Below are 23,594 nucleotides of genomic sequence, written 5' to 3'. Positions count from 1 at the left end.
CAGGCCAAGGTTGGGGAAGAGTAGGGAACGGACGTCAGAGGCCTGGCCAGGCTGAAAGCGCCCATCTCCCAGGCCCGCAGGCTGGAGGGGGTCTGGGGTGACAGGGTCTGACCTGTGCCTTGGAGCTCCCTCTGGTGGCCAGTGCTGGGGAGGCACTGGGGATGCGGCTGCTCCCAGGGAGCCCATGTAGTGGCCGGTGGGGAGTGGGGCGAGGAGGAGAGAGGCCAACCCACGGGTGGTGCTGACCAGGACCCCAACAGGCTAAGCCCCCGGGGCTGGGGCACAGGGCTTGTCCCTACCCCAGGTGGGGGTGAGCAGGTCGAGGGCAGGAAGCCCCCCTCACCCATGGCTGTGGCTTGTGGGAAAGACCTGCTGGTAGCTTCCTGCCCTGACCTAGCCCTGTGGACTGAGCAGGGAAAAGCAGGTGTCTTGAGGCTGCGGGCTGGGGTGGGAGGCTGATCCCTCACTCACTAGCCCAGGGTCACCTTCCTGCTGCAAAGGAGCTGGGAGGAGTGGGGAGCTGTGGCCTCAGAGGTCTTCATTCACTTGAGGATGCGCCTTCTATGTGCGCCCAGACACTGGACACCACACAGCCCTACTCCACCCCATTCACAGGTGGGGAACCTGAGGCTGGGAAGCGCCGTCAGAGCCACCCATGAGGTCAGCCTGCCCTCTGTCGCCCTCTACAGGCCACGCGGAGGAACTGCCCCACCTCCCCGGGGCGCCCCGGCAGGTGCCAAGCCACTGCCGCAGAACCGCCTGATCCCGAACTCCCTGTGCAGAGACCAGATTCGCCCGAATACGGGGAGAAAAATGAGCCGCGTGCAGCAGGGGCAGCCTCGGTCCCCTGCCTGCTCCGCCCACGGCGAGCGTTCCTGGGGCCTCGGGTTTCCCCCCTTCCGCTGGCTGCTCGGAACCGCAGGACCGACCCACCTGGCCGCCCTGCTTCCCCTCCAGGTGGGCGCCACCTGGACTCCAAGTGCTGGTTTACAAAGCACACAGGAGACCCTTACGGGGTGAGCTGGCGCCTCGCCAGCGTCCGCTCGGAGCGACCCGGGGACAATGAAGGCTTGGGGCGCCTCTGCAGAGTCGCCAGCGCGGTGGGCGCAGCCAGATGCCTCTGGGAGAAGAGCGCAGCGCCCGAGGGTCCCCCGGCCTACGAAGGCTAAGCCGGGGTCTCGGATTGGATGTGGGCGCGTCGCGTGACGCCCGGCGAGGGGCTTCCCGACGGCGGCGCGCGCAGGGTCTCCGGCCCGGGTCGGTCCCGGGCGCGGCGCGGGCGGCGGGCGCCTCCTGGCGGGCGCGGACGGAGCGCGGCGCCTTTAAGCGGGGGCGGGCGGGGCGCGGGCAGAGTCGCTGTCGCCGCGGCCGCCGGGGCGGAGCCAGCGCGGATCGGGTCCCGGACGCCCGAGCGCCCCGCCCCCGCGCGGGCGATGCCCAGCGGCGCGGCGGGCGGCGGGGCCCGGCGGGGCGCGCAGAGGAGCGGGCCGCGGCGCTGAGGCGGCGGAGCGTGGCCCCGCCATGGGCTTCCTGCACCAGCTGCAGCTGCTGCTCTGGAAGAACGTGACGCTCAAGCGCCGGAGCCCGGTGAGCCCACCCCACGCGCCCGCCCGCAGCCCGAGGCCGCGCGCACCGCGGCCAGAGGCGCGCTCCCCGGGCGCACGTGCGGACGGCCGGGCGCGCGCAGACCCCGGCGGGCGCTGGGGGCGGCGCGGGCCCGAGCCCCCTCCCCGCCGGGCCCTGCCCTCCCCTGCCGGCGCTGCGGCCTCCGGGGAGGTGGCTCGGTCGTGTCCAGCCCGGTCCCGCGTCCACTGACATCGCGGTGCTCGGCTGAGTCACGGCACCCGCGCCCTCTGCAGCGCGCTCTCTGGGGCCGCTGTGGGCGGGGGGCAAGCGGCGTTCCGGACTCTGGCTCGAGGGAGGCCCTGGTTCCCAGGACAGAAGGCAGGCCTGGGGGGCTCCATTCAGCTGCGAGGCTCCATGGTCCTTGGGCCCAGCCTCCCTGGGGTCCCGGAGGAGACCCTGTCCCTTCCCTCCGTCCACCCCTCCCCTGCCCTTGGGCCGCGGCCTGCCATAGAGGTTGGTCCCAGGCATCTCTCCGCCTCCCCTCCCCCGCACCCCTCCTGGCACATCCATGACCCTTGCTCATGCTGTCGCCACTGGGAATGTCCTTGTGCCAGCCTGAATCTCTGCACCCCTTTGTCCTTTGGGGTCAGTTCTCCCTGAGCCTGATCCACTCTGTTGCCTCCTGGTTCCCCCACCTCCTCTGGGGGCTGGGTCTACTGTTTGGAGCTGTGACCACCGGGTTCCCCAGCACTGCCTGGGCAGCCAGTGGACCTGAGGGTGCAGGACACACGGCTGTCAGGGACAGAAGTCCTGCGTGGAGCAAGGGGCTTGGGGAAATGGATGTCCCGCCATACCCCCAGCTGGCCAGCTTGGCTCCAGCCTGGGAAGGGAAGGGACACCTCCCAGGCCACAGGCCTGGACCAGCTTAGGTTTCTGAAGGCCCTTGGGATTGTCCAGGCCAGGGCCCAGAGCAGGTGGGGGCCTAAGGCAGACATCCTCTTGCCCAGCCAGGGCCCGGGTGGGACCCCTTGGGCTGCACCAGTCCCTGCCTGTTTATCTTTCAACATGCACTGCAGGAAACCCAGGCTGCAGTCAGCTGGAGTGGCCATCATCACCATGGCTGGCAGAATTCCCCTGGGCACCTGGCCTTGGCGGGGAGCCTGGGTTAGGTACACGCCCTGGTCAGGCACCTGGAGCTGGCTGAGTGGGGTCCCACGGATCAGGCCTGCAGCCCTTGGCATTGAGTCACTGGGGACAGCAGAGCAGGGCCAAGGGAACAGGGATGTGGCATGTGGCATGCATTAGTATTAGCCCCCGGGGGTGGTTGTCAGGAAGGTCCCCACTGGGCTTGGGAGCAGAGGCTGGAATGGTGGCCCCTGTTCCAGTGGGGACAATGCTCAGGGAAGGGAGTGTGGCCTATGAGGGCACCTGGCAAGCAGGTGGGAGGTGTGCTCTGTCCTGACCGCAAGAGTGGCTCCCAGCTGCTGGTTTGGGCTGCCCCCCAGGACCTTTCTGGGTGACCAACCTACAGGGCTCCCAGAGGCCCACTGGGCCACAGTGGAGGTCCTTAGCCTGTGGCTGGAGCAGGTGGGGAACTGTTTCCCCCAGGGAGGCTGAGTCCTTGCCAGGCTTGTGATCTGGGGCTGGGGCTGGTGGACACTGGGCACACTCCTGCTGGGTCCCCACTTTCCTGGGAAGGATCTTGGACATCAGAGCTGGACTCTTGGGGCCAAGCTTGGATGACAGAAGTTTGCCCTGTGTGCCATGTGCCCTGCTGGGGCAGGGGTGCACCCTGGGCAGAGCTCAGGGTCTGGAAGGTGGGTGCCAAGGACCTCTGTGCTGCTAGCAGGCTCCTCCAAGCTCTTTGCCTCAGTTTCTCTGTCTGTGAGTGTGGCCTATCTCCTCTTAGTTAGCTGGACTTGGGTCTACCGTTGGGCTACAGGCTGCTCTTGGTGAAGGGACAGGGTCACTGTCATGAAGTCACTGGGATGGCAGGTGGCAGCGCCACCCTTGGGTCTCACCTGTTCTCCCCCCGACACAGTAGGCGGGAGCTACAGGGAGTGGTCATGCCCAGAGAAGGCATCTAGGCCTCCAGGCGATGTGAAGGCACTGGGCTGGTCTCGAGGGACGGAGGTTGGGCCACCTGGAGGCACCTGTGTGGGGCACCCAGGGTGTGCTAGACCTGTGCTGCCGCCTGTAACCAGATGCTCCTGTGGCGCCCGCCGCCTGCCAGCCAGGACTCTCCTCCTCCTCCCAGTAGCTCCTGCGAGGCCGTTGCTATAGCAATGGGGGAGGCAGCCGGGCCTGTTGCTGCAGTTACAGTGCCCGTAGCAGGCCGGGTGTGGGCGGGGCTGGCGCCCCACGCTGTGACCCCTGCCTCTGACATTGCCTCACTCCTGCAGCCACCCTCGCCCTGGTGCCTGTTGGTGCCCACAGTGCCTTGGCGAACCCTGGGCTCCATCCTGGCTCAGGGAGCGGGTGGAGGCTGGCACGGGCTGGGGCGGGCATGGGACACCCACAGCATGATGTTCCCGGCCACAGAGCCCTATTGTCCAAGCACAGTAAACACAGCAGCCGCCCCCACCCCAGGGACCGGGGACTCGGCCCGGGCCACACAGCACACTGGGGGCTCTGAAGGGTTTTGGGATGGGGATGAGGACAAAGGATGCCTCCAAGCTGGGTGCTCGCCCTTGGGCTAGGGAGGGCAGGGCCCCTCTGTCCTGTGGGTCTCAGAGAGAGCTGGTCTGCCGAGGGCTCTCTGGAGAGTAGCTGGCCCAAGCTCCTCCTCCTTCCTGAGCTGGGGGCTGGGACACAAGAACCGGTGAAGTCCTTGGTTTTCAGGTGAAGTGAACAAAGCGCCTCTTTCTCACTACACGCAGGTCCCACTAGGGCTCACCTTGGTGCCCAGCCTGGGTTAGCAGGAGCCGACCTGGGGAAACTGAGCTCCGAGGCCCAAGACTGGCTGCCCCGGGTCAGGAGAGGGGACAGGGCAGAAAGAGGTGCCTTTGGGCCAGGTGTGGTGGCTCACGCCCAGGTGGGCGGATCACGAGGTCAGGAGATTGAGACCATCCTGGCTAACATGGTGAAACCCTGTCTCTACTAAAAATACAAAAAATTAGCCAGGCGTGGCGGTGGGTGCCTGTAGTCCCAGCTATTCAGGAGGCTGAGGCAGGAGAATGGTGTGAACTTGGGGGACGGAGCTTGCAGTGAGCTGAGATTGCTCCACTGCACTCCAGCCTGGGCGACAGAGCGAGACTCCGTCTCAAAAAAAAAAAAAAAAAACAAACGTGCCTTTGCCTCAAGGACTGGGGCTGTCACACCCCTTACCAGGTCCTCTCCGAGGCTCAGGGCCCTGGGTGCAGGCCAAGCCTCTCTGAACCAGGCCTCCTAATCTCCCCAGGCCCCTGTATTGGTGGGGAGGAAGGGGGAGGAAGGTGAACCCAGGGCAGTGCGGGAAGTGTAGGCGGGGCCAGTGGCTCAGATAGTCCCCAAGATTTTGCCCAGGTAGCCCTGGAGGTGGGGAGGGAGAAGATGAGCTGGGATATACATGGGTCAGGGTAGACCACAAGCTGGCCGATTCATCCCTGTAGGCCCTGAGGCTCCACAGAGGGCAGGTAGGCCCAGTGTGGGCTGGGGACGGGAAACCTGATTTGCTGAGCCAGACAATCCTTACCCTCAGTGCCCTGGAAGGGGCTCAGACCTTCAGTGGTTCCGAAGGGCCTGTGCCCACCTTCCCTGGCCCCAGGGAGCACGTGGTCCTGGCTGGGCTGGGCCGGCCCTATGGGAGGCTGGGGAGGGCCTAGGCGAGCACAGGTCTGTCCTATCCCTCACTGGGCCCACCCTTTCCAGTGGGTCCTGGCCTTCGAGATCTTCATCCCCCTGGTGCTGTTCTTCATCCTGCTGGGGCTGCGGCAGAAGAAGCCCACCATCTCCGTGAAGGAAGGTGAGCGCGGCAGGAGGCCCCAGGCACAGCCTGTGCCGTGTGTGCACATCTGCACACGGGTGTCCTGCTCCCGGAGTCCCTGAGGTGCGGTGCCTGCTCCCCTGTGTGGTCCTGGGCCGTGCCTCCTGGCTGGGCTGTGGAGGTCGGGGCTGGCCTGTGGCCGCGAACGATGATGCCAACGCCTGTTCCTGGTGATGTGGGCACTCACTGGTCTCCTCTGTTCTGTTTTGATCCTCCCCCCCTCCCCGCATGGTCTCTTGTCCTCGGCTGGCATGCAGTCTGTAAGTGAGTGGCCACCTCCTCCTGGCTGGCCTGGGCAGCAGCTGCGGGGGGCCCATGGGCCGTCCTGGCTTGAGCGCCCTCCCCGCTTACATTAACAGCCCTCCCAGGCCCCCTGCCGGCCTCAGGAACAGCTGGCTCCAGATGGGGGGTGGCGGGCAGTGAAGTGGGCGGTGGTAGGGAGTGAAAGGCCCGGCCACCTAATGGCACAGCTGGTGCCTGGGTCAAGCTGAGGCGGCATCTTTCTGCCTGGCCTTACCTTCTAGGGGTGGGGTGCCTCGGCTTCTGGGCTGAGTCTGGGCTGAGGCTGGGCTGGTCTGGGCTGGCCTGGGCTGGGGCTGGAGCGGCCTGGCTACTCTCCCTTCATACTCCTTCAGGCTCCTGCACTCACTCTGCTAACCAGCTGGCCAGAGGTCAGAGGTCACTGCCCAGAGGGGGTCCTATGTCTTCCCCTGGGCTCTGTAGGCAGTGCCACACCTGAAACATTTTTGGGGGGAGAGTGCCAGGGCACGTGGGCCTGCACTGGCTGAGAGAAAAGGAATGCTCTGGGAGTTATGGCAGAAGGGGCGGTGAGTGGCTCTTTGACCTCTGACCTGCTGGAGTCATTCGCCCCAGAATGCTTGGCCTGTAGCCCAGCTGGGGCCAGGGCTCTGTGCCGCCTTCTCCCTAACACTGCTTCTCCTTCCTGACTTTCTCTAAATTTCTCCTCTCGGCCTCTGTCTCCCTCCCCTTCTGGATTCCTCTCTCTCTCTCTCCCCTTTCACCCCCCGACCCTGCCCTCTCCCGTGGGTCTGCCAGCCTTCTACACAGCGGCACCCCTGACGTCTGCTGGCATCCTGCCTGTCATGCAGTCGCTGTGCCCGGACGGCCAGCGGGACGAGTTCGGCTTCCTGCAGTACGCCAACTCCACGTGAGTGCCCACCCGCCCCTCGGAGCACCCACCCCTCCCCAGCCCATCCAGTGAGTGACATCTGCCACGGTGCAGGGTCACGCAGTTGCTTGAGCGCCTGGACCGCGTGGTGGAGGAAGGAAACCTGTTCGACCCAGCGCGGCCCAGCCTGGGCTCAGAGCTCGAGGCCCTGCGCCAGCATCTGGAGGCCCTCAGTGCGGGCCCGGGCACCTCGGGGAGCCACCTGGACAGATCCACAGGTGTGCCCTATGCAGGGAAGTTGGGGGGCAGGGCTGCGGGCCTAGCTCTGCTGTCACTGGGCTGAAGCCCACATCCACCCTGGGCCCCTCCACCTGCACTGAGGTCCCAGCCACGCGCAGGCTGCAGGGGCAGAGCTGTGGTGTTGGGCTCGGCTCCGAGCCCACGTGGGGGCACCTTGCCAAGGTGCAGCGGCCTCTCAGCCTCGCCTTCCTGCCTGTCCAGTGTCTTCCTTCTCTCTGGACTCGGTGGCCAGGGACCCGCAGGAGCTCTGGCGTTTCCTGACGCAAAACCTGTCGCTGCCCAATAGCACGGCCCAAGCCCTCTTGGCCGCCCGTGTGGACCCGCCTGAGGTAAGGCAAGGACAGCTCCCAGCCCTGGCCACTCCCTTCTGCCCCAGCCATGCCCCCTGGTTGCTGAGCCATCCTCAGGACTCGGAGCCCCTGTCTGAGTCACCCCTGGACCAGCTGAACCTTGCCCCCACCATCTGAGCCACGCCCCCACCATCTGAGCCACGCCCCCACCATCTGAGCCATTCCCCCACACCTCCCAGGTCTACCACCTGCTCTTTGGTCCCTCGTCTGCCCTGGATTCACAGTCTGGCCTCCACAAGGGTCAGGAGCCCTGGAGCCGCCTAGGGGGCAATCCCCTGTTCCGGATGGAGGTGAGGGCATCCATGTGTGGGATGGGACTGGACTGCTGCCTATCTCTGGGGGTGCTTCTGCTCCGTGGGTGAGGAAAGGGCCCCCTTGGTGACTTGGAGCTCCTCCTGGGAGAGGGGGAGGGTCCCGGGGTCTCTGGCAGGCATGAAGGGTAGAGGCATGTCATAGGACCCAGGCAGCCCCAGAGCCAGCCAGTGGGTGGGGCAGGGTGAGGCCTGAGGCCCTAGTGGTTGCGGACAAAGTCCTTGCCGTGGCTCCACTGACCCCCGTGCCCACCCCAGGAGCTGCTGCTGGCTCCTGCCCTCCTGGAGCAGCTCACCTGCACGCCAGGCTCGGGGGAGCTGGGCCGGATCCTCACTGTGCCTGAGAGTCAGAAGGGGGCCCTGCAGGGCTACCAGGATGCTGTCTGCAGTGGACAGGCTGCTGCGCGTGCCAGGCGCTTCTCTGGGCTGTCTGCTGAGCTCCAGAACCAGCTGGACATGGCCAGGGTCTCCCAGCAGGTGAGGCCCTGCCTGCCCACTGCCCGCTGCTTGCTGCCTGAGTTGAAGGAGGAAGCAGGAGAGCTTGGAGAGCTCAGGGCTCCTGGGCCCAGGCTGTGTGTGGGATGCTGCCTGTGGGTGGGTATCCAATGGCACCATGGCTGGTGCCCCACCCCTGCTCACCATCCCAGCTCCTGTCCTGGGCTCCCGTTACCCGGGCTGCAGACTCCCTCCCAGCACCCCCAGCTTGTGTCTCCCTGCTGCTGTCTCCCTGCCCTGCTCCTGACTTATCACCCACCTGCAGTCCATGTCACCCCGCACTGCCCGCGTGCCTGTTTCCCCTCAGCTGGGCCTGGATGCCCCCAACGGCTCGGACTCCTCGCCACAGGCGCCACCCCCACGGAGACTGCAGGCGCTTCTGGGGGACCTGCTGGATGCCCAGAAGGTTCTGCAGGATGTGGATGTCCTGTCGGCCCTGGCCCTGCTACTGCCCCAGGGTGCCTGCACTGGCCGGACCCCCGGACCCCCAGCCAGCGGTGCGGGTGGGGCGGCCAATGGCACTGGGGCAGGGGCAGTCGTGGGCCCCAACGCCACTGCTGAGGAGGGCGCACCCTCTGCTGCAGCACCGGCCTCCCCGGACACGCTGCAGGGCCAGTGCTCAGCCTTCGTACAGCTCTGGGCCGGCCTGCAGCCCATCTTGTGTGGCAACAACCGGTAGGTGGGCGGCAGGGGAATGGGGGTGAGGAGGACAGCCAGGGGCAGGGCCTGAGGTCTCATTTGGCACAGGCCCTGCCCTGTGCCCCAAAGTCCCGCCCCATCCCGATGCCCCGCCCACTCTCGCGGCCCCGCCCCCTAACGGCCTGGCCCTGCCCCCTGTCCCCTGTCCCAGCACCATTGAACCCGAGGCGCTGCGGCGGGGCAACATGAGCTCCCTGGGCTTCACAAGCAAGGAGCAGCGGAACCTGGGCCTCCTCGTGCACCTCATGACCAGCAACCCCAAAATCCTGTACGCGCCTGCGGGCTCTGAGGTTGACCGCGTCATCCTCAAGGTGCGCGGGTCTGGGACGCTCGGTGTTTGACAGGCAGAGTGGGAGGGGGGTCTCTGCAGGCCTGGGACCCCTGGGCAGAGTGGGTCGGCAGAATTGACACGGGAGGGGTATGGGGTGCAGCTTCGGATGGGACACAGGCTCTGCAGGTGGGGGACCAGGGGGTCGCTTTTCCTTTCGGGAGCTCCAGGGGCTGCTGTGGGAAGGCACTGGAGAGTCTGCTCTGGCAGGGTCCCCCGGCTGGGGGTGGCCGGTCCAGGGCAGTGCTGGTGGAGGAGGGGTGTGTCCGGAGACCTTCCAGAGTGTCTCGTGGGCGGGCAGCTGGGCAGTTTGGGTTCTGGGTGAGAGGTCCTGTCTGGAACAAGCAGAGGCCAGGGCTGGACATTGGCCTGGGAGGGGAGGGCCTGTGGACGAGGCCAATCCTGGTTGTAGAGGGAGGTCCCTAGGATGAGGGTGGGAGAGATGAGGGTGGAGCATCGAGTGCTTAAGGGACACATGGAGAGAGGTCCAGCAAAGGAGCTGGTGGGCACAGCTGGGCAGTTGGGGGTCCGGAGGCCGTGCTGCCCTGGGAGTGGAGGGCAAAGCAGGTTTCACCTGAGCGCCGCAGAAAGGAGTGGAAAGCCCGGGCGTGGGGCTCACGCTTGAAATCCCAGCACTTTGGCAAGCCATGGTGGGGGATCGCTTGAGCTCAGGAGTTTGAGACAAGCCTGAGCAACATAGAGGAACCCCGTCTCTACCAAAAATACAAAAATTAGCCGGGCATGGTGGTGGGCACCTGTAATCCCAGCTACTTGGAGGGCTGAGGCGTGAGGATCCCTTGAGCCTGGGAGGTGGAGGCTGCAGTGAGCCGGGACTGCACCACTGCACTCCAGCGTGGGTGACTGAGACCCTGTCTCAGGAAAAAAATAAAAAGGTGGGGAGGGTTGGTTGTTGGCAACGGGCCAGCCACTGGGGAGGTGAGTGGGGTGAGAGCCCCCAAGTTGGCGGGGATCCGTCCAGAAACTCCATGCCCCTGCCTCACCCTCTGCAGGCCAACGAGACTTTTGCCTTTGTGGGCAACGTGACTCACTATGCCCAGGTCTGGCTCAACATCTCGGCGGAGATCCGCAGCTTCCTGGAGCAGGGCAGGCTGCAGCAACACCTGCACTGGCTGCAGCAGGTGCCAAGGGTGCCCGCGAGGGAGGCGGCTGCGGGTGGCGCGGGGAGCCCCTCTCTGCCCGGCTCGGCAGGCGCAGGTCCCCCTCTGAGCCGCTCCTCTACTCCTAGTATGTAGCGGAGCTGCGGCTGCACCCCGAGGCACTGAACCTGTCGCTGGATGAGCTGCCGCCGGCCCTGAGACAGGACAACTTCTCGCTGCCCAGTGGCATGGCCCTCCTGCAGCAGCTGGATACCATTGACAACGCGGCCTGCGGCTGGATCCAGTTCATGTCCAAGGTGAGCGGTGGGGCCTCCGAGCCAATCCCTGACACCCCCTGCCTCGCGCATGCCCAGGGTGGGCTCCAGTGATGCCCCTCCCGCTAGGTGAGCGTGGACATCTTCAAGGGCTTCCCCGACGAGGAGAGCATTGTCAACTACACCCTCAACCAGGCCTACCAGGACAACGTCACTGTGTTTGCCAGTGAGCTGCCCCCCCGCCCCGCCCCGCCCCGCCCCGCCCCAGCCCCCCACAGACCTCTTCCTCCCCAGCCCAGCCCCACCCGTCCCCCTGTGCCCTCCCACTCCTTGGCCGCGCCCTGGTCTTGCCCCCTCATCGGCCACTTCCCCTCCTCACCCCTGCCCCTTCCAAATGGCCCCAACCCAGAACCCGCCCCCTCCCTGCATCTCCCCACTTCTGCCTACCTTTCCCCTGGGGCCCCCGCCCCAGCCCTGTCCCACCTTTCCCTGGACCCTCCTGTCCCCGCCCCCACACCTTGGCCCCGCCCCCACACCTTGGACCCGCCCCCACACCTTGGACCCGCCCCCGTGCCTTGCTCCCCCCCCCGCCTTGGCCCCGCCCCTGCATCTTGGCCCCGCCCCAACCTCCCGGCCCCAGGTGTGATCTTCCAGACCCGGAAGGACGGCTCGCTCCCGCCTCACGTGCACTACAAGATCCGCCAAAACTCCAGCTTCACCGAGAAAACCAACGAGATCCGTCGCGCCTACTGGCGGCCTGGGCCCAATACTGGCGGCCGCTTTTACTTCCTCTACGGCTTCGTCTGGATCCAGGGTGAGGGGCGGGCCCGGAAGACCGGAGGATTCGTGGGGGAGGACAGGTGGGAGGACGAGAGGGCCTGCCCGGCACCTGATGGCTGCCCCCACCCACAGACATGATGGAGCGCGCCATCATCGACACCTTTGTGGGGCACGACGTGGTGGAGCCGGGCAGCTACGTGCAGATGTTCCCCTACCCCTGCTACACACGCGATGAGTGAGTGCTCGGCGCCCGGGGCTGGGCTGGGGCTGGGGCTGAGTGGCGCCTGAGTGCGGCCTCCCCGCAGCTTCCTGTTTGTCATTGAGCACATGATGCCGCTGTGCATGGTGATCTCCTGGGTCTACTCCGTGGCCATGACCATCCAGCACATCGTGGCGGAGAAGGAGCACCGGCTCAAGGAGGTGCGCGGGCCGGGACGCTCCCTGGAGGCGCGGGCTGGCAGGGAGGGGCGGCGTCCTCCCCGGGGCCTGCCCCAAGCCCCTGGCCCACCCGCAGGTGATGAAGACCATGGGCCTGAACAACGCGGTGCACTGGGTGGCCTGGTTCATCACCGGCTTTGTGCAGCTGTCCATCTCCGTGACAGCGCTCACCGCCATCCTGAAGTACGGCCAAGTGCTCATGCACAGCCACGTGGTCATCATCTGGCTCTTCCTGGCGGTCTACGCCGTGGCCACCATCATGTTCTGGTGAGCGTGGGCTGTGGTGGGAGGGACCTGGGGCAGGCACTTGCCCAGCAAGCTCACCCCACAGCCTCTCAGAGCCCCCGGACCCTGGCACGGGCTTGCCCAGGAGACCGGGCGTGCGGGTGGCTGACGGTGCGCATGGCCCCTGCCCACCCAGCTTCTTGGTGTCTGTGCTGTACTCCAAGGCCAAGCTGGCCTCGGCCTGCGGCGGCATCATCTACTTCCTGAGCTACGTGCCCTACATGTACGTGGCAATCCGAGAGGAGGTGGCGCATGATAAGATCACGGCCTTCGAGAAGTGCATCGCGGTGAGGGTCGTGGGCAGGCGGGCGGCTGGGGTGCCGGGCCACTCCATGTGCTGACACCACTGCCTTCTCAGTCCCTCATGTCCACCACAGCCTTTGGCCTGGGCTCCAAGTACTTTGCGCTGTACGAGGTGGCCGGCGTGGGCATCCAGTGGCACACCTTCAGCCAGTCCCCAGTGGAGGGGGACGACTTCAACCTGCTCCTGGCTGTCACCATGCTGATGGTGGACGCCATGGTCTATGGCGTCCTCACGTGGTACATTGAGGCTGTGCACCCAGGTACTGGCCAGCCCTTGGAGAGCAGGGGAGAGGCAGGGGTCCCCAGCTAGGGTTGGGGACCAGCGCTCTGGGTCTGCTCCTGGACGCAGCACGGGTGGCTCCCTGGGTGGGCACGTGGCCCATGTGGTGGATGATCACCCCAGGCCCTAGGTCAGCCTCCCCTCCCCTCCCCGACCCCCAGGCATGTACGGGCTGCCCCGGCCCTGGTACTTCCCACTGCAGAAGTCCTACTGGCTGGGCAGTGGGCGGACAGAAGCCTGGGAGTGGAGCTGGCCGTGGGCACGCACCCCCCGCCTCAGTGTCATGGAGGAGGACCAGGCCTGTGCCATGGAGAGCCGGCGCTTTGGTGAGGCTGGCGCCAGAATGGTGGCTGGGGTGGGCGCTGGGTTCGGAGTCCTGGGTGGCCTTGGCGCCGCCCCCACCCTGCTGATCCACAGCCCTGGTGCAGAGGAGACCCGTGGCATGGAGGAGGAGCCCACCCACCTGCCTCTGGTTGTCTGCGTGGACAGACTCACCAAGGTCTACAAGGACGACAAGAAGCTGGCCCTGAACAAGCTGAGCCTGAACCTCTACGAGAACCAGGTGGTCTCCTTCTTGGGCCACAACGGGGCGGGCAAGACCACCACCATGTGAGTGCCAGACGGGCAGGGCAGTGGGCATCTGCTGACCAGAGCAGGAGTCCTAGTCAGGGGCAGGGTGGGGCCCCTGTAGAGGGTGTGGGGTCGTGACCCCGCCCACCTACCCAGGTCCATCCTGACCGGCCTGTTCCCTCCGACGTCGGGTTCCGCCACCATCTACGGGCACGACATCCGCACGGAGATGGACGAGATCCGCAAGAACCTGGGCATGTGCCCGCAGCACAACGTGCTCTTTGACCGGCTCACGGTGGAGGAGCACCTCTGGTTCTACTCACGGCTCAAGAGCATGGCCCAGGAGGAGATCCGCAGAGAGATGGACAAGTGGGTGGGCTGGGCGGGGGGGCGGGGCAGGTGGGCGGAGGCCCTGGGGCTCTGCATAGCACCAGCCCCATGCCCCACCTCCCTGTCCCAGGATGATCGAGGACCTGGAGCTCTCCAACAAACGGCACTCACTGGTGCAGACGTTGTCGGGTGGCATGAAGCGCAAGCTGTCCGTGGCCATCGCCTTCGTGGGCGGCTCTCGTGCCATCATCCTGGATGAGCCCACGGCGGGCGTGGACCCCTACGCGCGCCGCGCCATCTGGGACCTCATCCTGAAGTACAAGCCAGGTGAGTGGGGTGCCGTGCGGGCAGGGGTGCGGGCAGCGCCTCCCCTGCCCCCTGACCCTGGGTCTGGCCTTGTCCTAGGCCGCACCATCCTTCTGTCCACCCACCACATGGATGAGGCTGACCTGCTTGGGGACCGCATTGCCATCATCTCCCATGGGAAGCTGAAGTGCTGCGGCTCCCCGCTCTTCCTCAAGGGCACCTATGGCGACGGGTACCGCCTCACGCTGGTCAAGCGGCCCGCCGAGCCGGGGGGCCCCCAAGGTCTGTGTTGAAGCTGCCTGAGCTGGCCTCGGGCCACCCACTCCCCGGGACCCCCACCTGAGAATCCACAATGGAGAGGCTGGGCCCTCACCATCACCCGCTGGGCCCAGGATGCCTGCTGGGGCCTGGCCCGCCCTCTCCAACGCCCGTATCTTGGAGAGGCTGAGTCCTCAGCGTCACCCGCTGGGCCCAGGATGCCTACTGGGGTCTGGCCCACTCTCTCCAACGCCCGTATCTTGACCCAGTTGGGTTCCCGTTGGGGGTCCCTCCGCCCAGCCCCTGAGTGAATTCCTTCCTGCTCCCACATCTCCCACAGAGCCAGGGCTGGCATCCAGCCCCCCAGGTCGGGCCCCGCTGAGCAGCTGCTCTGAGCTCCAGGTGTCCCAGTTCATCCGCAAGCACGTGGCCTCCTGCCTGCTGGTCTCAGACACAAGCACGGAGCTCTCCTACATCCTGCCCAGCGAGGCTGCCAAGAAGGGGGCTTTCGAGCGCCTCTTCCAGGTGTGAGGGCCAAGAGCAGGCCAGGGCGCAAGGGTCGGGGGGCAGTTGCAGGCAGTGGAGGTGGACACACTCCTGCCTGGGCGTCCCTGCCACAGCCTCTCCCTCCACTGCCCCTGCAGCACCTGGAGCGTAGCCTGGACGCGCTGCACCTCAGCAGCTTCGGGCTGATGGACACGACCCTGGAGGAAGTGTTCCTCAAGGTGTCGGAGGAGGATCAGTCGCTGGAGAACAGTGAGGCCGGTGAGGGGCCCGGGCCGCTTGCTCAGCCCACCCCACCCACAAGTCCCCAGCTCGGGCCTGCGCTGTCACTCCTGCCTGGTGTCTGGGGGCACCACCCTGGTCCTGGGTGGGAACCAGGGGATGCCCCAGGGTTAGCCTGCGGTCCTGGGTGGGTGGTCATGGTGGCCAGAGGTCCGAGACAGGTGTATGAGCCTGGAAACCGGGGTCAAGACCGGGGATGGGGGTCCTGGGCAGGCCTAGGGGACAGTAGCCCTGAGTGTCCCCTCGGCCCTTCCACTGCGACAGATGTGAAGGAGTCCAGGAAGGACGTGCTCCCCGGGGCAGAAGGCCCGTCGTCTGGGGAGGGTCACGCTGGCAATCTGGCCCGGTGCTCGGAGCTGACCCAGTCGCAGGCATCACTGCAGTCGGCATCATCCGTGGGCTCTGCCCGCGGCGACGAGGGAGCTGGCTATGCCGACGTCTATGGCGACTACCACCCCCTCTTTGATAACCCACAGGACCCAGACAATGTCAGCCTGCAAGGTGGGGGTCGCTGGGTGAGGCTGGGACAGCAAGGGAGGGGGAGCAGGGTTGCAGGGGAGCGGCATGGGGGCAGCCCGTGGGGAGAGAGTAGCGTGCAACCACCTGCTCAGCCCCTACCTCTCTGCACAGAGGTGGAGGCGGAGGCCCTGTCGAGGGTCGGCCAGGGCAGCCGCAAGCTAGACGGCGGGTGGCTGAAGGTGCGCCAGTTCCACGGGCTGCTGGTCAAACGCTTCCACTGCGCCCGCCGCAACTCCAAGGCACTCTTCTCCCAGATCCTGCTGCCAGCCTTCTTCGTCTGCGTGGCCATGACCGTGGCCCTGTCTGTGCCCGAGATTGGTAGGCCACCAGCTGGACGGGGGTGCTGGGCTTGCGTCCCCCCACCGCCCGCCAGGAACCCTGATGATGCCCACTCCTGAGCTTCCTGACTCTGGGCCTCACCCTGCACCTGAGGCTGGGCACGCGAGGTTCATCCGGGAGTCCTGCCTTCTCGGGGCCCAGACCCCAGGCGGGGATCCTTTGGGGTTGGGGGAAGGGGACCGAGGCTTGGGGGCCGCTGGCCAGAGGGCAGAACCTGCTCAGGCCTCCCTGCTCGCCCTGGCAGGTGATCTGCCCCCGCTGGTCCTGTCACCTTCCCAGTACCACAACTACACCCAGCCCCGTGGCAATTTCATCCCCTACGCCAACGAGGAGCGCAGCGAGTACCGGTGAGGCCGCCACAGGGGGCAGCCTTGGTGGGCGGGGTGGGTGAGGGGGCGGGGACAGCCTTGGTGGGCGGGGCGGGTGAGGGGGCGGGGACAGCCTTGGTGGGCAGGGCGGGTGAGGGGCGGAGACTGGCAGCCCCACCTCACACTGTCGGTGCCCGCAGGCTGCGGCTATCGCCCGACGCCAGCCCCCAACAGCTCGTGAGCACGTTCCGGCTGCCGTCCGGGGTGGGTGCCACCTGCGTGCTCAAGTCTCCCACCAACGGCTCGCTGGGGCCCATGTTGAACCTGAGCAGCGGGGAGTCGCGCCTGCTGGCGGCTCGGTTCTTCGACAGCATGTGTCTGGAGTCCTTCACACAGGGGCTGCCGCTGTCCAACTTCGTGCCGCCCCCACCCTCGCCCGCCCCATCTGACTCGCCAGCGTCCCCGGATGAGGACCTGCAGGCCTGGAACGTCTCCCTGTCGCCCACCGCTGGGCCAGGTAGTGGTTTAGGGGGCCTGCTGGGGGGGCAGGGGCAGTAAGGGGTCCTTCTCACCGCACCACGCTGTGCCTACAGAAATGTGGACGTCGGCACCCTCCCTACCGCGCCTGGTACGGGAACCCGTCCGCTGCACCTGCTCCGCGCAGGGCACCGGTTTCTCCTGCCCCAGCAGTGTGGGCGGGCACCCGCCCCAGATGCGGGTGGTCACAGGCGACATCCTGACCGACATCACCGGCCACAACGTCTCTGAGTACCTGCTCTTCACCTCCGACCGCTTCCGACTGCACCGGTGAGCTGGGTGGGGAGGCTGTGGGTGAGGGTGGCCAGCCACCTAGTCTCAACTCCTGCCCCTCTAGCCTCACTGCCTGCCTAGCCTCACTGCCCCTCCCACCTGCCTGCCCAGGTATGGGGCCATCACCTTTGGAAACGTCCTCAAGTCCATCCCAGCCTCATTTGGCGCCAGGGCCCCACCCATGGTGCGGAAGATCGCGGTGCGCAGGGCTGCCCAGGTGAGCAAGGCTGCGGGCCTGGGCCCTGCGATATGTAGCGCCGCCTGAGGTCTGCAGGGACCCACAGGGCTCCTGGGGCCTTTCTGTGTCCACTTCCTTCTGCAGGTTTTCTACAACAACAAGGGCTATCACAGCATGCCCACCTACCTCAACAGCCTCAACAACGCCATCCTGCGTGCCAACCTGCCCAAGAGCAAGGGCAACCCGGCGGCTTACGGTGAGCTGGCGCGGGTGGGGCGGGGCGGGGCGGGGAGGAGCTGGGGCCGAGTCGGATGGCGCAGGGGCCTGAAGCTGCCGCCCCCGCCCCACCGTGTGCAGGCATCACTGTCACCAACCACCCCATGAATAAGACCAGCGCCAGCCTCTCCCTGGATTACCTGTAAGTGTGGCCAGTGGGGGATGAGGTGGAGCAGGTGGGTGCTACAGCCCCGGCCGTGAGGACTGAGGGCTTCCTTGCCCCAGGCTGCAGGGCACGGATGTCGTCATTGCCATCTTCATCATCGTGGCCATGTCGTTCGTGCCGGCCAGCTTCGTCGTCTTCCTCGTGGCCGAGAAGTCCACCAAGGCCAAGCACCTGCAGTTCGTCAGCGGCTGCAACCCCATCATCTACTGGCTGGCAAACTACGTGTGGGACATGGTGCGCCTGGCATGGCCACGGGGTGCCCCGGCCCTTCTCATCCCCCATCCCCGCCCTGCCCCGGGTCTCTCACCAGCTGCCCCCACCCCTGCAGCTCAACTACCTGGTCCCCGCTACCTGCTGCGTCATCATCCTGTTTGTGTTCGACCTGCCGGCCTACACGTCGCCCACCAACTTCCCTGCCGTCCTCTCCCTCTTCCTGCTCTACGGGTAAGGGGGAGCGTAGCAGGGAGCGGCCTCAGGTGGGGCCGGGGCTGCCTGGTGACCACTGCCCGCCACCTGCCCGCAGGTGGTCCATCACGCCCATCATGTACCCAGCCTCCTTCTGGTTCGAGGTCCCCAGCTCGGCCTACGTGTTCCTCATTGTCATCAATCTTTTCATTGGCATCACCGCCACTGTGGCCACCTTCCTGCTACAGCTCTTCGAGCACGACAAGGTGGGGCGGCGACAACATGGTGGGGGTGGCGGGCTCTGCGGAGGCTGTGCCCCTGACCCCGGCCACCCCGCAGGACCTGAAGGTTGTCAACAGTTACCTGAAAAGCTGCTTCCTCATTTTCCCCAACTACAACCTGGGCCACGGGCTCATGGAGATGGCCTACAACGAGTACATCAACGAGTACTACGCCAAGATTGGTGAGGGGGCCCGTGGGGCGGGGGAGGCGGTGGGGGCCCCGCAAGGCCCAGAGCACAGGCCCTGAGCTGGCTCCCCACAGGCCAGTTTGACAAGATGAAGTCCCCGTTCGAGTGGGACATTGTCACCCGCGGACTGGTGGCCATGGCGGTTGAGGGCGTCGTGGGCTTCCTCCTGACCATCATGTGCCAGTACAACTTCCTGCGGCGGCCACAGTGAGCGGGGGTGGGGCGGGGGCGGGGGCGGGGCAGGGATGGGGCAGGAGGGGGTGAGGCAGGGGACAGCGGAGGGGCCTGCCCACCCTTCCTGCATGCCACAGCCAGAGGACGCGACGCTGGTGGCAGGGAGGGGCAGTGGGGGTGGCAAGCTGCCGGACACTGTCCACCCTGTCCCCTAAGGCGCATGCCCGTGTCTACCAAGCCTGTGGAGGATGATGTGGACGTGGCCAGCGAGCGGCAGCGAGTGCTCCGGGGAGACGCCGACAACGACATGGTCAAGATTGAGAACCTGACCAAGGTGGGCTCTGGGCGTGTAGGGTGGGGCCTGGGTGGGGTGGGCCAGGGCCATGGGGGTGGAGCCTGGGTGGGCAGGGCCCTGAGCTCTGGGGGTGGGGCCTGCATGGGGTGGGGCCGTGGGGCATGTGGGCGGGGCCCCCTGGGCTCTGGATGTGGGGCGGGGCCTGGGTAGGGCGGGGCCTGGGTAGGGTGGGGCCAGAGGGGCAGGGTGAGGGCAGGATGGGGTTGGGGGCGTTGCACCCCACGCCCCCATGCCCCCTGCCCCGCTGAGTGGGCAGGCTCCTGGCCAGGTCTACAAGTCCCGGAAGATTGGCCGTATCCTGGCCGTTGACCGCCTATGCCTTGGTGTGCGTCCTGGCGAGTGCTTCGGGCTCCTGGGCGTCAACGGTGCGGGCAAGACCAGCACCTTCAAGATGCTGACCGGCGATGAGAGCACGACGGGGGGCGAGGCCTTCGTCAATGGACACAGGTGCGGCGGGAGCCCTGGGTGGGCGGGGCCGCCGCATCCTCACGCACTGACAGCCGCCGTGTCCCCAGCGTGCTGAAGGAGCTGCTCCAGGTGCAGCAGAGCCTCGGCTACTGCCCGCAGTGCGACGCGCTGTTCGACGAGCTCACGGCCCGGGAGCACCTGCAGCTGTACACGCGGCTGCGTGGGATCTCCTGGAAGGACGAGGCCAGGGTGAGGATCTGTGGGGCGGGGCAGGGAGCCTGCACGCTGGGCGGCCCTGCCTCTGCTGACACCTGCGTTCCCCGGCCAGGTGGTGAAGTGGGCTCTGGAGAAGCTGGAGCTGACCAAGTACGCAGACAAGCCGGCCGGCACCTACAGCGGCGGCAACAAGCGGAAGCTCTCCACGGCCATCGCCCTCATTGGGTACCCAGCCTTCATCTTCCTGGTAAGCCGTGGGTGGGGTGGGGGGCGGCTGCCTGGCCTTTGACTTCCTGGTGAGCACGGGCAGGGGCAGTGTTCAAGCCGGGGTGTGTGGGCCTGGCAGCGGCTGAGCCTGCCACCCATCCCCAGGACGAGCCCACCACAGGCATGGACCCCAAGGCCCGGCGCTTCCTCTGGAACCTCATCCTCGACCTCATCAAGACAGGGCGTTCGGTGGTGCTGACATCACACAGGTGAGGTGCCCCCACCCCCCCTTTGTGCCCCCACCCCACAGCACCTCTTCTGGTGCCAGCCTGTGCCTGTCCCGCAGCATGGAGGAGTGCGAGGCGCTGTGCACGCGGCTAGCCATCATGGTGAACGGTCGCCTGCGGTGCCTGGGCAGCATCCAGCACCTGAAGAACCGGTGAGCTGGGGCGGGGCCAGGGGCGGGCTGGGGTGGGCCCAGGGTTGGGGCCAGGCAGCGGTGCCAGAAGTGGGGGTGGCTGCAGGGCTGTGAAGGCTGTGGGGCCAGGGGGGCTGGGGGGACTGGGGCTGTGGGGCCAGGGGAGGGGCCTGGAGGGCTGTGGGGGCTGTAGGGTTGGGGGGCTGTGGGAGGCTATGGGGCTTCCTGGGGTGCCTGTGGGGGCTGTGGGGCTGGGAGGCTGGGGGCCTGGGGCTCTGGCTGGGCGGCGCAGGGCTCCGGGCCACCGGCCTGTCCCACCAGGTTTGGAGATGGCTACATGATCACGGTGCGGACCAAGAGCAGCCAGAGCGTGAAGGATGTGGTGCGGTTCTTCAACCGCAACTTTCCGGAAGCCATGCTCAAGGTGCACCATCCCGGGCAGGGTTGTGGAGGGGGCGCTATGGGGTGGGGGGCGCTGCCAGGCCTCTGACCTCCCCCACTGCAGGAGCGGCACCACACAAAGGTGCAGTACCAGCTCAAGTCGGAGCACATCTCGCTGGCCCAGGTGTTCAGCAAGATGGAGCAGGTGTCTGGCGTGCTGGGCATCGAGGACTACTCAGTCAGCCAGACCACACTGGACAATGTGAGCGCCCCAAGGGCACTGCACACCACACTGCCCCTCCCCCCACCTGCCCTGCCCCCACAACCCGCCCTGCCCCCCCCACCGCAGACCAGCCCCCTCCCCACACGCCTGCCCCATCCATCAGGTGTTCGTGAACTTCGCCAAGAAGCAGAGTGACAACCTGGAACAGCAGGAGACGGAGCCGCCGTCCGCACTGCAGTCCCCTCTCGGCTGCTTGCTCAGCCTGCTCCGGCCCCGACCTGCCCCCACGGAGCTCCGGGCACTTGTGGCAGATGAGCCCGAGGACCTGGACACGGAGGACGAGGGCCTCATCAGCTTCGAGGAGGAGCGGGTGAGCAGGCTGCTCTCACGGCTGTCCAGGGCTCTGCCCACTGGACCCAGGCTGCCAGGAGGCTCCAGCCCTGGGTAGGGTGGGGGGAGAAGTGGCCCCAGGATGTTTGCTGTCCAGAGGTCAATGGGGCAGAGTGGGCAAGGGAGACTTGCAGACAGGCCTGGAGAGACTAACTGCATGGTCCGGGCTTGCTGGAGTCTTTGAGGGGCACAGAGCCAGGGTGGGGCAGAGGGGACCAGAGCCTGGGAACAGGGGACCGATGTAGACTCAGTGGCCCCCAGACTCGGCAGACGGAGGCCCAGGAGAGCCCAGACATAGAGGGAGCTCGTGGGGAGACCCTGCGTCCAGGCCCAGCCTGCAGGAGGGCCAGGGCGGGCCAGCACAAGTGTCCTCAGCCCCACCAGGGGGTGGCACAGGATGCCCCATAAGCCTGACCTCCCCTGTGCACAGGCCCAGCTGTCCTTCAACACGGACACGCTCTGCTGACCACCCAGAGCTGGGCCAGGGAGGACACGCTCCGCTGACCACTCAGAGCTGGACCAGGGACTCAACAATGGGGACGGAAGTCCCCCAGTGCCTGCCAGGGCCTGGAGTGGAGGTTCAGGACCAAGGGGCTTCTGGCCCTCCAGCCCCCGTACTCGGCCATGCCCTGTGGTCACTGCGGTTGCCGCCCCTAATTGTGCCAAAGGCTGACCCGGCCCGGGCTGCGCACACCCTCGCCCTGCTTTGCCTTAAAGCCTTGGGGTCTGCCCGGCCCCTCGCCCCTGCCTGGCTCTGCTCACCGCCCAAGGTGACGCTGGCTGGACCAGGCACTGCTGGCCTTTCTCCTGCCCGGCCTCGGAACCAGCTTTTTTCTCCTACAGTGAAGGCTGATGCTGAGAGTGGGCTGTGGGCGGAGCTGGGTCAGTCCCGTATTTATTTTGCTTTGAGAAGAGGCTCCTCTGGCCCTGCTCTCCTGCAGGGAGGTGGCTGTCCCGCGGGAAGCCATCAGCTTGGGCCAGCTGGCAGGTGGCAGGAATGGAGAAGCTGACCCTGCTGGCCAGGCGAGGGGCCAGACCCCCCCCACCCCCAGCTGCCATCGCTCTCCCACCCAGCTTGGCCCCCTGCCCGCCCACCTACCTGGGAGCCGGGCCTGTACATAGCGCACAGATGTTTGTTTTAAATAAATAAACAAAACGCCTGCGGGCCTGCATGTGTGGGTTGGGAGGGGTGGGGAGGATGGGCCCATCAGGTGGGTTAGTGCTCCAGGAGGTCCTGCCCCTCAGGCACAGGTGCTGGCAGGGGGTGGCCAGGTTGGCCTGGAGGAGGGAAACTGAGGCAGGGTGGTTCACCGTGGTTCACTGTCCCCCCCATCCCACCCTCAGGGGTTGCTCCCGGCCCCCTTCCCCTTAGCCTTCATCTTCCCATCCACCCGCCCTCTCTAAGCCTCCTTCACCCCTTGCTGCCCACGTGGGGCCTGCAGCGGCCTGGGCTGGGCTGTCTCCCTGTCATGGAAGGGACAGGGAGGGCTTCCAGGAGGAGGCGACCTCCAGGAGGAGACTGAAGTCTGTGAAGATTCCTTAAGGGAAGGGCATCCCAGCCAGAGGGCAGGGCACAGGCCAAGGCCCTGGGGAGGCAGGACCTGGAAGCTTTGAGGCTCATCAGCGGTGGAGCCTGGTACACTGTGGGCAGGAGACAGGGGAGGGGCATGAATGGCCCCCAGAGCTCACGCCCCGTGATCTGGGCCAAGTTCAGACTCTTGCCTTAGGCTGTTTCAAGGCTCCTCAGGAGGGTGGAGGGTGGACTCAGTGAGGGCTGGTGCCACATGGGGGACAACAGGGGAGGGGCCCATGGGCTTGAGGGCACTGGGTGGGCTGGGCCCACACATCCACTTGGGTTCCTATGAGACGCTCACCGTGGTCACCTGAGAAGCAGTGGGATGGGCATGCTGGAGTGCCTGAGAGGCTGGGTCACTGGGGTGAAGCTGTCCTGGGCCCTGGGGGCGGTTAACTCTGGAAGAACCGAGAGGAACACCTGCTCACTGGAGGGGCTGCTGTGGGTTTGGTGGTCGGCCAAGGGAGATGCGTGGGGGAGCCGCCAGAAGGCAGGAGGCCGCAGCAGCCTCCGTCCTGCAACTGTAGGGGCTGAATCATGGCAGAAAGAGGTCGAGAAAGGAACACAGCCCAACCGAGGCCCAGGGAGACCCTGCGCACAGGACCAGGCCAGGCTGACCACAGACTGACACAGTTCACGGGGGCATCGTCTCTAGAGGCTTCATTTTGACGATGTGTAATACAGCATTGAAAGCAAACACACCCCCCAGTATCTTCCTCAGAACATTTTCCGCCGGGCACAGTGGCTCACGCCTGTAATCCCAGCACTTTGGGAGGCTGAGGCAGGTGGATCATCTGAGGTCAGGAGTTCGAGACCACCCTGGACAACATGGTGAAACCCCATCTCTACTAAAACTACAAAAATTAGTCGGGTGTGATGGCAGGTGCCTGTAATCCCAGCTGCTCGGGAGGCTGAGGCAGAAGAATCAC

At 66.3% G+C, this 23,594-nt stretch overlaps 1 protein-coding gene across 2 annotated transcripts; it reads left to right on the top strand.

Moving 5' to 3' along the window:
- The first annotated feature begins 1,413 nt into the window (after nt 1–1,413).
- On the top strand, nt 1,414–22,252 carry ABCA2 (ATP binding cassette subfamily A member 2). 2 transcript variants are annotated; one of them, XM_054501743.2, is made up of 48 exons: nt 1,414–1,587; nt 5,416–5,509; nt 6,587–6,698; nt 6,774–6,937; nt 7,161–7,288; nt 7,489–7,599; nt 7,879–8,097; nt 8,423–8,790; nt 8,966–9,125; nt 10,153–10,281; nt 10,389–10,556; nt 10,644–10,740; nt 11,155–11,328; nt 11,427–11,529; nt 11,600–11,714; nt 11,809–11,999; nt 12,154–12,304; nt 12,376–12,580; nt 12,762–12,926; nt 13,029–13,209; nt 13,327–13,539; nt 13,631–13,827; nt 13,906–14,088; nt 14,405–14,589; nt 14,709–14,829; nt 15,115–15,351; nt 15,481–15,687; nt 15,953–16,055; nt 16,217–16,533; nt 16,610–16,823; nt 16,938–17,043; nt 17,149–17,260; nt 17,362–17,422; nt 17,506–17,680; nt 17,775–17,890; nt 17,970–18,117; nt 18,191–18,314; nt 18,395–18,527; nt 18,711–18,828; nt 19,118–19,296; nt 19,365–19,506; nt 19,586–19,720; nt 19,846–19,949; nt 20,027–20,119; nt 20,420–20,522; nt 20,604–20,741; nt 20,866–21,072; nt 21,523–22,252. In XM_054501743.2, exons 1-48 carry the CDS (start codon nt 1,522–1,524, stop codon nt 21,556–21,558), a joined length of 7,308 nt encoding a protein of 2,435 aa, XP_054357718.1. In that variant the 5' UTR covers nt 1,414–1,521; the 3' UTR covers nt 21,559–22,252. The 2 variants fall into 2 exon arrangements, with proteins under 2 accessions (XP_054357718.1, XP_063506169.1); XM_063650099.1 differs by lacking the exon at nt 1,414–1,587 and having other exon boundaries at nt 5,788–6,698.
- The last annotated feature ends 1,342 nt before the right edge of the window (nt 22,253–23,594 follow it).

Source organism: Pongo pygmaeus, chromosome 13 (assembly GCF_028885625.2).
Source record: "Pongo pygmaeus isolate AG05252 chromosome 13, NHGRI_mPonPyg2-v2.0_pri, whole genome shotgun sequence".
In the NCBI taxonomy this organism is placed as follows: Eukaryota; Metazoa; Chordata; class Mammalia; order Primates; family Hominidae; genus Pongo; species Pongo pygmaeus.
The sequence above is the reverse complement of the archived record's forward strand: the minus strand, read 5'-3'. Positions and strand labels throughout refer to the sequence as shown.

Excerpts from the sequence above, each read along its gene's own strand:
- ABCA2 (XM_054501743.2), top strand. The coding sequence starts at position 1,522 with ATGGGCTTCCTGCACCAGCTGCAGCTGCTGCTCTGGAAGAACGTGACG. Across the intron at positions 13,210-13,326 it reads GCGGGCAAGACCACCACCAT|GTCCATCCTGACCGGCCTGT; the intron begins GTGAGTGCCAGA and ends CCACCTACCCAG. Across the intron at positions 20,523-20,603 it reads TTCCGGAAGCCATGCTCAAG|GAGCGGCACCACACAAAGGT; the intron begins GTGCACCATCCC and ends CCCCCACTGCAG.